The following is a 16,928-nucleotide window of genomic DNA, read 5'->3' on the forward strand; positions in this document are numbered from 1 at the left end:
CAACAGACTGACCAGCCAAACACCATCTGCAGTTACCCACTCTTTTATTGCTCAAAGTCAAGCAAACTACCTAGTGCCTTTAAATCATATACAGGTGCATGGAAGTTTAACAGTATTGGCTCTGTATGCATTCAAATCCACCAGATACTGAGCTACATGGAAAAGTTGATGAAAAGCAGAGTCCACTTTGTTTAGATACTTTTCAGCCTTGACTCACTTTCAGTGTATTTCCAGCTGAAAATCACCTTTACAAAAATATCACTTTCTGTCAAGCACTTAGTCTACTTGTATGGCATAGATTCTTCCCACATCTTTACATTTGACACCAAACATGTTCTTTCTACCAGAGAAAAGGCACTGCCATCTAAAAGATTCACAGTCAACACAGAAGTCAGACATCTTAATCAATTCTTTGGTCACGGTTGTGACCAAAATCTTGAACATGCAAAAAGATAGCCAGTAAAAAGCAACCTCTGTCACAAAGCAATTATGTCACAAAAACATCAGGAAAGTCTCTCTTTATAGTTGTTACTGTGTCAACAGTTACAGGCTATGGTACACTGAAAGATAACACAATGAAAAGACTAGAATTACCATCAAAAAGAATGGAATGTGACAGTGGAGTGCAATAAGTGATAAACATTTTCTCTGTTTCCAAACTCATGTCAGCTGTTAGTAAGCTGAGGTCAAAAGTTTTTCCCTCATTCCATGTCAGGAAAACTCACAATCTGCTATGTATAAAAATTATACAGTATAAGACCATGCTGACAGACATGTCTACATTTTAGACAGTGTAATTAAAACTCATTGATTCATATCAACACTTACTGGAACATTTAAAAGTCCTTTGGCAAACACAGGGTATCGGTAAAACATCCTACTTCAAGAATTATAAACTTGATTCCTGGTCTTCTGTGGTAAAAAGTGACTCTTCCCTTAATGCAACAGCAGCATTACTGTCCGACCAATGGTAGTGCTTGTAGTATCTTAATTAGGCCTACATGTTACAATCCTATACATGGAGTTACAAAGTTTTATATCAAGCTATACAGGAGATGTAAAAGTTCTCTTACAAGCTCATTCTTCAAAGCAACTATACATGTGAACATTAGTTCATCCGACTGGTCCTTAGAAGGTGTCTCTGCCAGAGAATTCGCTCAGTGCCTGGATGGGCGACACGTGCCTCTTCTGCGAGCCCTTGCGGACCTTGGCGGACAGCTCCTCTGGTTTCTCCCGCCTCACAAGAGGCTTCTTCTCCGGAGCCTTCATCTTCCACAGAACCACCGGGGACTGGGCGGGGGGAACAGGAATGTTTCAGTATGATGCATGTGTTGATATTTCACATTAATATCATTTCTGAGCCACAATAATGTTTGATACGGAGTGTTCTGGCCCGTGTGATAACTAGCGGTACAACCCGGGGTTCTATTTTGTTATCACTCTGGCTTCAAAATGTTCCATAGAATAATTTGAACACATTTTGCCTGAGTGGCATGCACCGCTTTTGAAAATTTGAATACCAGATTCGGACATTGGAATTGATGCTGTTGCATTTATTTGGCTTAGGAACACCAAATTTCAGAGCATTTTGCATTGAAAGGTGTGTTTTCTCCTTTGTATGACATAAGTGAAATACAACATGGTGTATTCAGCATCACCCTCCCTCAGTTTGGATTGCCCTCCAGCTGAACCTTGAGTGACACAGAATACGCCATGTTGTATTCTATATTTACAACAAGCCAAAGTGCTATCTAACTGTCAGTACATGTACTTGACTAAGGGCCCGGTCAAACACATCACGCAGCAGAATCACAGACTACTCACATTGACATGCTGGTTCTTCATGGCCTTCTTGTACTTGGTGGAGGCGACGTAGCAGGACTTGACAGTCAGCACCACAGCATTCATCAGGTTCTTAGACGCTGTGATCAGGGAAGTGGCACTGTCCAACTACGGAGAGGAAAGTCACAACATTGTCATTGGGAGGGAAACCTTGTTAGTGGAGATCTGTCAATACAATCTGAATATCCCCAAAATCAATAGCCCTACAGGCAAACTTCCCTGACAGGATTTCTACTTTACATTAGTTTGTCTGAGAGTGAATTTAAGTTTATCAGAAAGGGAAATCAGTCGTTTGGATGGATATATTTGAAGAATTAGGATGGAAGTGGGATGGAAAAAAGTCTTGTTTCCAAAGAGGTTTCTACCAAGGCTGCTATTGACATACCATACATAATATTTCTGTGTTCTGTAGAACTGAGAGCTGTCTCTAGAATATTGTGTTAGCAGTCATGACTGAATTGAATAATCTCATCAAAAATTTGTCCAGTCATATAGCTCTATAGCATTAGTGGATTCCAATCTCAAACGGCAACCACGGCAGTTAATCACAACAAGCAAACAAAAACAAAAAACATGACAACCACAATTAAGTCCAGTTTGTCAAATGTACGATCGTAACAAAACAACATGGAGGATCATAAGAGGAAGTAGATAAGGACACCATTTTATTTCACAAAACTGCATCTTCATTATAACTTAAGACACTTGCTGCAGCTTTTCCTAAATGGATTCACAAAACAACTTCTGCAGACAAAATTCATGTCGTGGTAACAAATTCTGTGGCCATTTTACACTCAGACTCAATAGTTTTTCAAAATCATTTTGTATTATTTGCTTTATAGATAATTTCAAATGCATTTGTGCATTTCAAGTGCATTTCAAATGCCTTTGTAAGAAACTGCTTGATATGATTTTGTAATACAGTAATGTTCTGTGTAACAGTATTTTTGGCTTGATACACAGAACTGGAGAAAAGCTAAGACAAGACATTAGATACAAGTAAAAATTCTCACACAAAGAATTAGAGTTGTGATTCGTTCAGTGCAAACTTATAAGACTTTTGTTTGGCATGCTGCACACTGCATACCCATTTTACGTGAAAATCAAATTATCTCGGTGAAAATAGATCAAATCAAAAGAAGTGGGTGGAGCGAAGAGTGCAAACTCTGGTGATTTGCTAAAATGAAGTCACTTCTGTCTGAAGACCAGACCTTGGGGAGGGGTTAGTCTACCAGTCTAACCGTCAGGTTTCTGATCTAAGGGTCGTCAAAGGTGGTCAAGACTTCAGTCAAAAGTGATTCCACATTAAGAAATCAGGCAGACTTTCCAGACGTCTCTATGAGCGATAACTTACCATAGACGCCCAGTGTGGCTATCGAATATGAAAATGAAAGAAGAGTGGGATTACTGGGCATATTTCACAAAGTGCACAACAGGTGGACATCTCCTCAGATCATACATGGTTGTGACATTGTAAACAACAGCTATAACACATATATGGCAAGTGTGAGAGACACAACTGCACTATACAGGCACCAGTGGTGATAGCTCGTCCATGAATACGTCATACACATGATGAAAAGTTGTCAAGAGAAAAACGCAGTGATAGAGATTTACCAAGTATGGCAATATAAAGATACAAACAGGCTATTTACGTTGTGACAGAGAGATCGTGTTAAGATAATTGCAGTTTACGTCAAAATGATCCATGCCTTTGCCTCAAGATTTGTTTAGAAAGATCTTTACCAAGTTAATGACAATATGAAGCAATGGTGGTTTACAGAAGCTGAAGGAACAGCGTGTTGCTGTGAGAGTGTATAAGACTTACCCCTGACACGATGAGCTCTCCGCTGATGTTCTGTACCTCAGCCTTCACTTTACTGGCGATGTTGAGCTGGTGACAGAACAGGGCGATTCTCTGCAGGTACGCCAACAGGTCGTCCTTGGTCTGGGACTCAGGGCACTACAGGAAAAAAAAAGAAAATATTTTTTTTGTTGCGCATACTTCATCATAAAATTATTGTTGATTCCATTTATTTATTTGTATACTGAGCCCCTGTAAATAAAAAGCCAGAGACCACCAGTTGTTGAAATGCAGAGAAAGAAGACATATTCCGCTCCGCATGTCAACTGGACATGACAACTGACCTGGTCAGCGATGGCTCTGGCCAGCTTGTCCATCTTGGTGCCAGCCTCGGCGATCCTCTTGGCTGCATTGATGACATCCATGGTGGACTTCAGTGGACCATGGCCTCTGTGGTTGTGATATAAAGAAAAATTGTCAGCTAAGTGTTTTTATAATTTTACAGGTCAGACTAATGCTGGTGCAACTAACTCTTTTAAACTTAAGTCTTTTAAACCAGTATGAATAGTAAACTACCAACCAAATCATTTACTTCTCAAATTAGTCAACAACAAAATTAGTTAAATATAGTAACATAACTGCTAAAGTCAACTATCAAATATGTTTGCCAAATTAGTAGTTAATCAAAAGTAGTTAATCATATTAATTAACTACCAAATGAAGATGACTAACCTGGTGAAGTCTGTCATCTCCATCATGATCATGCACATCTGCTTGGCCAGGACGATGATGTCATTGCCACTGTCGTCCCACTTGGCGATTTCCTCGTCCAGCCTGCTCTTCTCGGCACGGAAAACCTCCAGTTGCTGAGCAATCTTCTTCTTCTCTTCCTCAGGAAGTTCTCTCATCAGGGCCTGTCAATCATTCATGCAATCAATCAATCCACTTATGTTGATGAAGGTTAGAAAAACATCCAGGAAAACAACATTCAAAGGGAATTCAATTCTACTACTGGATAAATAATGGAGATAACTTCTGGATGTTTCTTCATTTAGTGACACTGTGAGGAATGTCGGGAAGTTATTTCTCCAGTAGTAGTCTTTGAAACTTAAGACATGACGGACGGAATCATATATAGTGATCACTACTACTACTACTATCACCACTACTCTTTATATCTGCCAATAAACAACTTTATCTTAAATATTTTCTAATGTTTTCCTATCAAGCTGAGCTACAGATATGTGAGACTGAAGTCTAGGATATATAACATGACACCATACCCTGGCACTCTTGCCACCAAACTCTCCAGCCTGGGACCCCTCCAGCTCTCTGTCATCAGTCATTCGGCTCGCTGAAATTAATAGTGAAAATGTATCAAACTGAAACTCACTACATATCCATCTATTGCTTCTTTTTTGTCAATTTTTTTTGTACAAACTACCAAATTATAGTGAAAAGACGACCATCTTAGTTGTAAATATTTTCCACGTCTGTGTAAGTTCCTGCATACTTACATCTGCTGTGGGTCTCGTATGTCTCATCTTCATACTCTGTGTCTGTCTCCAGTTCCTCCGGGCTCTGCAAGGGGGAGCAAATTCATGGTTAGACTGAAGAACTTCAATGCATAGAAAAACATGCAACTGTACAAGTTTCTCTTTCATGTATGTCAGAGTATTGTGTTGTTGGTCTTAGTGTTACACTTTTAATTCAAATCAAGTGAAAAGCACCTTTCTAAAAAATTTCTGAACCATGCCGTAAGTTTTGGTACAAATTTCTTATTCATATCCATAAGTACTGTGTCAGAATTGATTTTCTATTACTTTCTTACGCCTTGGAAATATCGTATTGAATCATGCAACAAAACAACTTTGGGTGTTCCTAAACCCCAAGCAGGCAGTTAGAATTACAGAACTATAAGCTTCCCCTACCCCTCAGACTTAAGACTGACAAATGTGGCACACAAGACATCAGACTGAGCCTTACCAACAGGGGTGGTCGGAGAGGATTTATATACTCTCCTGCTAACTGCACAGAGGAGACACCAGAACAGGAAGAAGAGTAGAGAAGTGACAACAAACAGGGGCCATGAACAAGTCGTGTACACCAGACTAAAAAACGTGGAAACTAAAGATTTGTACTGCCAGGCTAACTATACATAGAGGACATGCAAGCTGACCAGGTGCTTTCAGTCAAGACAGTGAGTGCTACATATACATCTAAGAACATACGGTATGACAGAAAAGAAGCAGACAGAACAAACAGCAGAAAGTCTAATAGTACAAAACACAGAAGCCACGAAGCAAGACTTGTTGCCAGTGCTGTCTGCCAAAAGATTACATGCGGTGAGTCAGTGAAGAAGAGAAAGCTGTACACTTAGCCATGCAGCACAAGTTTCCCTGCTTGGGCACATTTTTGTTTCCAAAAAGTATGCCTAAAGTGCAGTCTGCATGCTGCAGTCTAATTCATCTCCTTTTCAGTTTAATCATGCACCAGAACTTACCAGATAGGCACTACTACTGACACTCAGGCACTCATTATGAAACAGCACAGATTTAGCGTCAGTTCCAAACAAACGTACCCTGATCATCAGGACAGCACGCCTGACGTCACGGACGCCCTCGTACACGTTACGGGAGGAGTCGATCAGCTCGTTCTCGTCTGTTCCTTGGGCGGGTCCTGGCTCAGGGCCTCCACCACGATCTCTACACTCTCTGTAAACGCTGGCATCACTGGAGGGAAAGGGTTGGGTCTTCATGAGAAAAATCATAGTGCACAAGCAGGTGTCTAAGCTATCAACCAGTCTAACTTATTCTTGATTGAAACAAATGGCTTGTCCTAAGATTGCTGAATGTGTGTAAACAATGGACATACGGATTCCTGAGGGGCCATCACTTTCTTACATTCGACTACTCCACAGACAATTTGACCTGACAGAAACTGTCCTTTAGTTTCAAAACTTTTACATAGTTTGTTATTACTTTATTGGTGAAATGTCACAACATTTAGCTGCGACTTCTAGTTGTGAGAACAGCTACAGAGGTCCAAATCATACAAACCTTGGTCTCCCAGCAACACCACAGCCTCCCGGACCCTCTCGGTGTAGATGCCAGGCTCGTAGTTGTCCATCTCTGCGTTCACCACGTTACAGACCCGGGAGACGCGGCCCCTGATGGCACCCGCCGTGCGGTCAAACGTGTCGGCGTCGTTCTCCTGGCGAGCCAGCAGGCACTTGTTGACGTCCTCCAGGATGTGTTGTTCTGTGGAGTAAATAACATGAGGCGTTAGACAAGATTCAGGAAAGGTAAACCTCACATGATGATTTTTATGACGACCATATGTTGGTGAATTTTCTTTCACAACTCCCAAATTTTAGCAGCAAACTTTTTTTGATTGTTAAACTTTTTTGTGGGGGTTCCATTTCACACTTTTTTCACTGACTTTTCCACCATAAATAAGTGACACTGCATACATGTGTTTCCAATGTGATATCACTGTACTTCTTTCAACCCTAAATGTTTAACACTACAAAAACCTACAATGAAATGAGTCCACCACAAAAGTGAACTCACCAGAAACGGCCAGGAAGTCGTCGATGGAGGTGATGTCGTCCACGGCTTCCGTCAGCAGGCGCACCTGGGTCTCCCATTGGTCGCGGAACACGTCCATGTTCTCCTGCGCGACCTTGCGTGCGGGGCGGGCCGCCAAGGTCAGGGCGGCATTGATAACTTGAGGACAGAGGTTCTCGATCTGATTGGCTGCCAGGCGAACAAGCTTCACCCCCTCCTCATTGTTGGACATGGAACAGGCCAGGTTGGCCACCTGCAATGATCAAAATACATACACTGTGAGAATGGTCTAATATATTGTATTTGTATATTTTGTATATTGTATTGTCTTTCTTTTTTTTCAAGTTCAAACGTCAGTCATTGAAACCTGTACAAGCCATTACCGATGCAACAAGCTGCTGCAAAATCTTTGTTAACTTAAGCGATAGCTCAAGCACTTTACTTACCACATGAATTTGTTTAGAAATCATATCCAAATCAGACAACAACATTTAAACTGTGGTGAAAGTTCTTGTCACATTTTCATAGTTATAACTTTTGCCTTCTCCCTGATGCCTAACCCCGTAACCAATACAAAATTGATAGCCAAATAGCTACTGCAATGTCCTAAAGATTGAAATAGATTGCAAGCTAGGGGAAAATATATAAACAGTCTGACATATCAATGCTTACCTCAACAAGCTTGTTGGCGTGCTCGCGGAACACCTGGGCGTACTCCTTCACTTCCTTCTCGTTCCCGCGCTTTGCGGCCTCGATCAGCACCAGCAGGGGAACGTTGGTCTCCAGGAACGAGTCCGACACGTGGTCCACCACCGCCTTACGCAGCTGTACAACAACATCAGCTACAAGTCAGACAGATTTCAGACATATTTTCGGTTTTCATGACCTTCAACTTTGCCCCATTTCCTGTGCCTGACCTTTTGAACTCCTCTCTTTCTGCCAATCAATCTTCCCCTCCCATATGCTGTCAACCCACTCTGTATAAACACAAACCCAGAGCTCAGCCACCCAAAATGAATACTTCTGCACCAGGATGTAACAGTTAGCTCACAAATACATACAGACAACTAGAAACTTGTAGAAACTGGTAGAAACGTTTCTTTTAAAAAAAGGTTTTCCAACTTTCAAACTTTCAGAATCAGACATACCTGTCTGCGGAGATCCCCTGGTCTTCTTGTGCATCCTGTCCACAGCCTCATCCAGCTCTTTGGTCTTCCTGCCACCAGCCTGCACAAAAACACAATACAAAACTTACACACACAACTTTTAAAGTGATGTTGTTCATCTAATGACACAGTGAATACGTGTTTCCAATGTATTACAGCTGTACTACAGTACTGTCTCAATGGCAAATTCATAACGTGAAAACTCCTTTTCTCGCCTACTGTGAAATCAAAACAAGTCTTTTAGCAGCACAGACTGATTTTTGTTATCTTGGCAAATAGAGTGAACATCAAATATGACTGTCAATACTTGCAAGCCGATGTCCTTTAACTTACACAGTTCATGTACTCTGTCAGCAGGTCCTGCAGAGCCTGTCTCACTGCGTTACACTCGGCCACAATGCGCTCCCTCCGGTCGTCACGCGTGCACGAGGAGTCCGCCATGAGCGCCGCGCCGCTGATGATGCTCTCCAGCCGCTCCTCCAGCGACGGGCGCGTACGCACCTCGTTGTAGCTGGCCGGGTCCATCACAATCTTTTGCTGCAGAGAAAACAAAGTTCCGAGACTTAGTTTGCCGTAAGAAAAATATCCTCACCAAACTCTGCTTGGTTTTGTCCATATTTTAAGATGCAGGATTGGAAATTTTTACATTAACAACATGTATCACTTACTGAACTATGAAATGTTAAAAATGACAAAAATGACATTTTCATGTACAAAACTGCATGATACCAGTGTGGGGGTAACTTGGAAGTTGTTGTTAGAATTTAGACCACAAACAGCCACATTAATGTTGCCTTTTGAAAACTGATGCTGGCATTTCATTAAATGTAGTCGTTAATTTTTTTCTTCATATGATATGTTAATGATGATCATTTCCCTACATGTGTCTATAAGTTTAACAGAACAGTCGTTATGTTTGAAAAATAATCTAGCATTTTGGTCAATCGTGTAATTGGTAGGGTGATTACAAAACCTCTAAGTTAAACACATGCATGTGGTGTCAAGTTAGCCTGGGTGCCATCCTATTTGCATACAGGGGCTCCCTGCAATACTTGCTCCCTAAACGATGTTTTAGGGACCAAATATGGGAGCCCCTGTATGCAAATAGGATCGTCTGGATGCAACCAGGCTAGAACCAAGTACAAGGAGAGGAACGTTTGGGATTAGGTAAGAAAGAAGAAGTGGGAAGCAGGCATGCACTGCTATAGGAGAGGGGACCACAGACTGTACAGTTCTGTGAGCTGGGACGTGTACTTACATCGAAATCATCCATAGCACGAGAGAGAAGGTCCCGCCTACGTCGACCCTCCAGACGATAAAAGGAAAATAAAGCCATAGCACCAAACCATAAAAGTAGAAGCAAAGAATGAAGCAGACTTTCCCTTTGCAGAGCTCGAAATACCGGATGCATGTGCACTTCTGGGCACCCAAAATTTGAGATGTGCTCATGATTTTTTACTTCAGATTCCAGACATCCAGTAAGGATTGTAATTAGGTTGTGCTAACATTCTACATCATCTTTGAACAAAGCTTAAACTCTACAACTATGCATTCTACCAAGACAGATGAACTTTCATTCACATACTCTATTTTGTCTCATATCATTCCAAACAATCTTTTTTCTGTGTAGGTGCACCAGTACCTATTTCGGGCATTCCAAATAATGAATTTCGAGCTCTGCTTCATGAGAACACTTTGTCAAGACCATGTTTTATGTTTGTTCTATAGAAAAGTTCCTGAAGGACTTTAGAGCTTTAAAGACTTATTGTGTGAACATTTCTTTGCACTGGTAACCAAAGGAGGGTTTGATATCCTATTACAACACAGAAAGGCTGAATGTACCAATGGTCGAGACAAACTGTTCTGTTGAGAGAAAGTGCTGAGAGGCACCACTGGAATATTGAGTACAGAGAAATAAACAAACCACAGGGATCATAAATGTGGTAACAATAGTGGGAAAGGGGGACAAGGAAATGTAGGTGACCTCAGGAAAATACCAACCACCAAAATGTGAAAGAAACAACATGTACGAATATAAACGAGGATGTTATGTTGACTGGGGAACACAAGATTTGTTTGTTTGTTGTTTAGTATGAAGTGTTTTCCATTATTAACCGTGACTTTACAGCCAACCTTGTTGTTTTCATGTTGCAAAATATAGTTTCTTTTCCCAGACTGGAAGGGGATAATATGAGTTCTGCTTAAAATGCTAGAAAAAAAGGCAATTTTTCTCAAAATAGCTGTATATGAAATGCATATGAGGGTGTTTTTCTTAGTTTTGGGGCATTCTTGTGCATTATGACTTACATCGAACTCGTCCAGTGCTGCAGCCAGCTCCCCAGCACCCTCGTAAGGATGCGGGTCGGCAGGTCCGGACGCCTGCGCCGCGTTGGACAGCGAGTTGACGGCATCGCAGACCTGTTTGTACACGTAGTCGCGGTTGGCCTTGGCAGCAGCGACGTCAGGATGGCGGAGGTAAGCCTTGGAGGCCGTGTACAGCATCATGCTGTTCTTCTTCAGCGTGTTCCTGGCAGCCGCCATCTCATCACGACGGGCAGGGTCAATCAAGTCCTGAATAAAAAATGTTTGAAATATCAGGTTGTCTGATATGATTATGAAGTAATGACACTTCCAGAATTGTGTAAAGTATACGGTACAGACTACTTATTTGTGTCTAAAGGAGTGCTAGCTTTTAAATCTATTGAAAAAACATCTATGTAAGGAACATTTTTGTAGATTCAAAAGTTCAAAGGAATGTGTACTGACTATTCAGTTGAACTGTAAGCTCCTAAGTTTATGTACACTTACTTCAAACTACTCACTTGTTTGCATAAATAGCCATGTTCAAAACGTATTTTGAATCAAAAGAAAACAGGCACTCACGTTCTGCCTCTTCATGGCGATGTCGTTGAGCCCCACCACATCTTTGCCGTACTGGCGGAAGGCGTTGTTCAGGGCCTGCTGGTCCTGGGCCTGACGTACCCTCTCAAGGGACTCCTCCACCTGAAGCACAGACACAACACCATAAAAAACAGTAAATCAACATAACATTTACTTATGACAAAGACTTAGAGATTTCATACCTTTGTGAAATGTTTCAAGTTTTTGTCAATGTCTTACTTTATTGATTATATTGAATTTCTTTGTCTTAGGTACATTTTCCCAATGACAGACTTCATGGCCATCTTCTTGCTGGGTTTGGACCAGCTTTTGGGACCAGACTTCCTGTGTCTGACCTTTTGTGGTCTGTAGTTAGGTAATTCTCCTACGCATATGCTGTTGGTTGACTGTATCATTGTTTGTGTTTGCATGTGGCACATACACATCCTAAACTACACATCCAAAACAACACCTCCGTTTTCACAGAGGTAAATATTCTGGGTTATGTCTAGGTTATGTTAAGCCGGCGTGTTACGCCGAAAGGCGGTTATACCGGCTATACAGATACAGATTATGTCTGAGAAGCAAAGCTCAAACTCACGATGCGGAGGTGCTTCAGTAGCATGTGCACGTCGGCCATGTCAGCGATGATGAGCAGTCTGGTGACGGCAGACAGCAGGGCGCGGGCGGCACGAACCATCGCTCCCCGCTTCATGGAGGAACAGGGGTCGTCCGCAAACTCCTGGGAGGCAGCGTACATGGTGTCTCCTGGAGGATGGGAAATTAAGGTGTAAACATGTCATGTTGTCGTATTCTGTGTTGCGTCAGCTGCAATAATTTTTTTCCATAAAATTATACCTTCACTAAAGCATGGTATGACTCTATGAGAGAGAGAGACATGTTTATCTTCTGCCTTTTATTACAGCACCAGTGGCCAAGTTTCTTGCCACTATGTACACACAGTCTTGGAGTTGGATGTGCTCCCACATTCCTGAACTAGACGTTAGAGAGATGGCAACTAAGCAAAAGATACAGAACCCTGTAACAAAAGGCACTCCTCCCAGTCAACCTGTCACACCACATTAGTCTGGTATCAAACAGGGACAAAGACTACAAGTGCCAAGATCATAGTCCTGATTAACACACTGTGATGTCTTCGCCCAAAAAAAACCTGATGGAACAACATGCCTTGTCCAGGGTTACAGCACTAATTGGCTAAATTTTACCATGCACTTCTGTGTCCTCTTGTTAACATGTGTCTTACAGATGTGAGCTAAACTGACATCTAGATCAAGTCTACAGAAAAGGCATTCTGTCAACAACACACTGGTATGTCTGCTGACTGTTTGGTATTTCTGTATTTGCTTTCTGGGCAAGTCAAGTGGTCTCCTTCCCAGCACCAATGTAGGACAAATCAACAGAACTAGCTCTGACACAAGTGTAATGGTTTTGAGGGTTAATAGTCACAGTAACAGACATTACGCTTTTGCCTGTAAGCAAAGACTCCAAAGAGTCATCCTACTGTTGTACTCTGCTCACATGTACCATAAATGTCTGATATAAAACGTTCTATACCTGTCTTCTTGCAGTCATCGATGGCTGCCATCATGTCATCCTGGATGTCGGGATAGTCCTTTGCGATTGTCTCCCCCTTGTCGATGAAGGTCTCTGTCGCCTTCTTGACTAAGGCACTCAACACATGGGCCTTCTTGGAACGACCCTTCTTCTTCCCAGAGTTCCCTTTGGTGTTCACAAGTGTTGTGACCTATGTAAGAAACAAGAAATCAAAGATTTCAGACTTCAGTTCAGATTTCCTGATTCTGACTGTTTTACCTCCTGTAATTCTGCCTGTCCATTTTCCCCACCAATCATGTGCTGTCAACTTACTAAGCCCGGATAAACATACACATCAACCCACCGCTCAGCTACTCATAACATAACTTCCTGGTCTGAAAGTAAAAAAAAGCGAAATACACATGCTTATTTCGACTTCTGTTTTGTACATGTACTATGTAATCTTTGTGCAATGTTAAAACTAAAAGTAAAAGATCATTTTGAACTTGAACCTGGCCAACTCACCTGCGTGACCAGTGGTTCCAGTGTTTTCTCTACAGAGTGTGTCTTGATCTCCAGATTCTTAGGGTCCCATTTCAGGGTACCACCTGGTGAAGCCATCTTGATCTTGTTCTGTTGCGCTCTAGTTTACAATCCCACTGAAATACACAATAGATACAACATAATCAGTGAAATGGGTAACAGCTTTTTCTACTGTTGCAAGAACATGTTGTTGTTTTATTGTTGTTTTATTTATTGCACATACAAAGTAAAAGCAAAATTTGCAAAACATAAGTATAACAGAAACAAATAAACATGCAGGGGTAGAGGAAAAGCCACAGGCTTGTATGACAACTCCCCCCATGTGAACTAACATTATATTCTTACATCAATGAAACAAAATAATGAATCAATTAAAGAAATAAGCAAAAACAGTCATATAAACAAAATGATCAGGTTTAACATAAGTAAACAAACAATGCATGAACCAAACAAAACCAATGTGTTTGGCTACAAACAAATGAAAATATAGCAAATTAGTAAATCAATCAGTAAGAACATGAAACAATGTAATAATATATAAGAACGTAGTATGTGAAAAGATGATCTAGGAAAGTGCGGAGTCATTAATGAAATCAGCTTTGACGTGGGATTTGAAAATATTTAAAGATGGACATAGCTTTAATGTTTTGTTTAGGTTATTCCAGACTGTAGGTCCCCTGTACATGAATGAGAATTGCCGCTGATTAGTTTTTGCAGTAATAGGCCTTATATAATTGCTTTGTCTTGTGTTGTAGCTATGGATATCTGAGTTCAATCTGAAGGTGTTGTAATAGGTTTCAGGAAGACAGGGACATTTACTTATTATTTTAAACATTAGCAAGCAGGTTTGAAGTCGGTTTATATCATAAATAGTCAGTATTTGTAACTTTTTAAATAAGGGGGCACTAGGGGTAGTGAAGGAAGCTCTTAATGTCATTCTAATGTACCGTTTTTGAAGGAGAAAGAGAGGTTTGAGTGATGTGGAGTACGTAGATGCCCATACAATGTTGCAGTAGGTCAAATAGGGATAAACAAGACTGTAATATAGGGTAATAAACATTTTATGGCATAAGAAATTGCTCATTCTCCGTATTATCCCAATATTCTTATAAATCTTTTTACATACGTGATCAATATGATTCTTCCAAGTTAATTTGCTATCAATCAGGACACCTAAGAAGCGAGTATGGGTCACTTGGGTAATACGGATGTTGTTCATTAATATCTTAACATTTTCCTTCGGGTACTTCTTATTCTTAGCTGTAAAAATGATAAAATTAGTTTTTTTGACATTTAAAGATAATTTGTTTGTTTTGAACCACATGTTTACTTTATCTAGTTCTTCGTTTACGGTGTACACTCATTTCTATATATGGCAGTTGTACAAACTACTATCCTACAAGTGAAACCTGACACAGGAAGGACTGTTGTCCTTCAGTTTGTTTATCTTATTTTCTCAAGGATGACACAGCCACTGAGCACACCACTTTCTAGGTCAGACAACAAAGTGGCAAACTTGCCAATGTCAGATGCCAGACTGTTTCAAATCCAGCTCCAAGCAAGTCTATAATGAAGGACAGGCAGGTTGTTTTATGAACAGCATTATCAGCATGAGAGACTCAACTTGTCTCTGTAGAAATTCTATTTTCAATTTTTGACTTCCCACTTCCACTGAAAAAAAGGCCTTGTCATGTGTGAACAGGGTATTTTCTACTAGTATGCCTCATGATCCTGTCCAGAAATACATCCATGGCCATGGTCCCACTCCCTTTTTTCATTATCTCTTGTTTCCTCTGCTCATGAGAAAATTATATATTGCCATAGTAGACAGGACATTCATTCTCCTGCCACAACATGCCTTGTACTTGGTTTACCCATGGGATTCCCCAGGAAAATGAAAATTAGAGGTGTGACCAACCAATTCTGATACTTGGCTGATGCCAAGGACAAGCTCTCTTTGTTCACACTGTTGTGTTAGCAAAATTCAAGATACTGGTAGTCACATTTCCTTATTGTTTGCACTTTGCAGTGTTGAAAAAAAAAGGATGAATATGTATAACGCTACTAGACGATTACAAGTCAATGAACCTACTCATTGATAGACAATAAAAAATTCATCCAAAAAGAATATATGTTTGCTTCATGCTCTTATTTGAACCAAGGGCATAATTCATTATATTTGCACTGTTTTCTGACACTTGAAGTCATGGGGTTGATCCAGCCATGTTTTGGGAAGTGCTAACTTTCCCACAGGACCCACTGTCACTGGGTAAACAACAGGACAGAGGGCAGACATACATATCTGTAAAATACACAGACTACTGTGTCTGTCAATAAAATGTGAAAATGCTATGTTGATCTACTCTGATGTTGTTGTACATATATATTTTCTCTGTATCACTTTTGCTGATCCTGACCCTAGGACTATACACTGAGTCACTATGAATTGTCACTATGAAAAAAAGCCACAACAGTGACTAAGCAGTGTATTTGTCTTAGCTTAGCAGTCGTCGTCATTATAGTTGGGCAGCTTTCGAAATGCCTAATTAGGAGTGGATTTTTCCAACAATTCTGTCTGTGCATCGAATTTGAGATCAGGACATGTCCTTAGGAAAATGAACAAATGTTAAACAAGAAGAGAAGACGTCAGATGGGAGCTCAACAAGTGATTTACACACGACAGGAACGATGTAAACCGGAAGTTATTTTGCCTGATTCAAATTTCAGAACCGCCATGATGATGGCTGTCTGCCACCAACACTGCAAAATAAAGAGGCAAGCGAACGTCCTAAACACGAGCTTCTTTGACCATGGATACTCAAAATTTTGCCACAGACACAACAGGAGCACACTAAAGCAGCATACTGCAGCCACAGATGTTTTTGATCTTGCTGATCTTGAAGAATAATTTGCTAAATATTCTGTGCGATCTAAGAGACGCGCGTGGGGAGGGGGAGTCGTGATCGTGATCCGGACTCAGAGTACTTCAGTTTCCCATATCGTTCAGCCGTCCTGCAGCCTGTAAAAGCCATAAAACGTTACGGATTTAATCAGAAAAGCTAAATAACAATATAATGAGAGCCTTACCTGACAGAATTCTAATCGTATTCCTCCGTTGCAGACGGAATATTACACACTTTGCAAAACTAGGCGTCCGACGCAAAACAACTGTTATTTGACGCCACCCTCACTTTGTGTGGGCCAGTCTAGGCTGTTCCTCCGAGCGTTCTCCCTCCCTGTGGCAACAGGTACATCCGGTTGACTTACTTGGATATTTCTTCCTATTTGAGCATTGAATGCAAGACAGAAGACGTTCTTAAGTAAGTATAATTAACCTAGACAACTGTGACAGGGTTGTAAGTCGTGCTTTAAGTTTATAGCGAGCCTTCTTTGTGATTGAATTTTTGTTCCGAGGGGAGTAGAAAATAGATCGGCACATTCCTGAGATGTTCACACTTCCCCGTGATCACGTGACCGATGATGTCACGGTCTGGGAACGAGATCGCGTCCGTTACAACCCCGGGCCTGTTGACACACCTGAGGAATTTACTAGTAAATACCGCCCTGTTA

The 16,928-nt window shown here is 41.0% G+C and overlaps 1 protein-coding gene across 1 annotated transcript; it reads right to left on the reverse strand.

Annotated features, from left to right (window-relative positions):
- Positions 1 to 27: 27 nt before the first annotated feature.
- Positions 28 to 16,795, reverse strand: LOC109486804 (catenin alpha-2-like). Its single transcript, XM_019790699.1, is given in 22 exon segments — positions 28 to 1,290; positions 1,825 to 1,950; positions 3,197 to 3,214; positions 3,671 to 3,805; positions 3,991 to 4,096; positions 4,379 to 4,560; positions 4,930 to 5,000; positions 5,164 to 5,227; positions 6,228 to 6,310; positions 6,313 to 6,378; positions 6,706 to 6,906; positions 7,219 to 7,468; positions 7,888 to 8,040; positions 8,364 to 8,378; positions 8,380 to 8,442; positions 8,715 to 8,918; positions 10,689 to 10,952; positions 11,265 to 11,384; positions 11,863 to 12,029; positions 12,837 to 13,026; positions 13,341 to 13,474; positions 16,446 to 16,795. Coding segments are annotated over 21 exon segments (2,736 nt in total). The 5' UTR covers positions 13,437 to 13,474; positions 16,446 to 16,795; the 3' UTR covers positions 28 to 1,128.
- Positions 16,796 to 16,928: the final 133 nt, after the last annotated feature.

Source organism: Branchiostoma belcheri, unplaced genomic scaffold, assembly GCF_001625305.1.
Source record: "Branchiostoma belcheri isolate BF01 breed outbred unplaced genomic scaffold, Haploidv18h27 scaffold83, whole genome shotgun sequence".
NCBI lineage: Eukaryota > Metazoa > Chordata > Leptocardii > Amphioxiformes > Branchiostomatidae > Branchiostoma > Branchiostoma belcheri.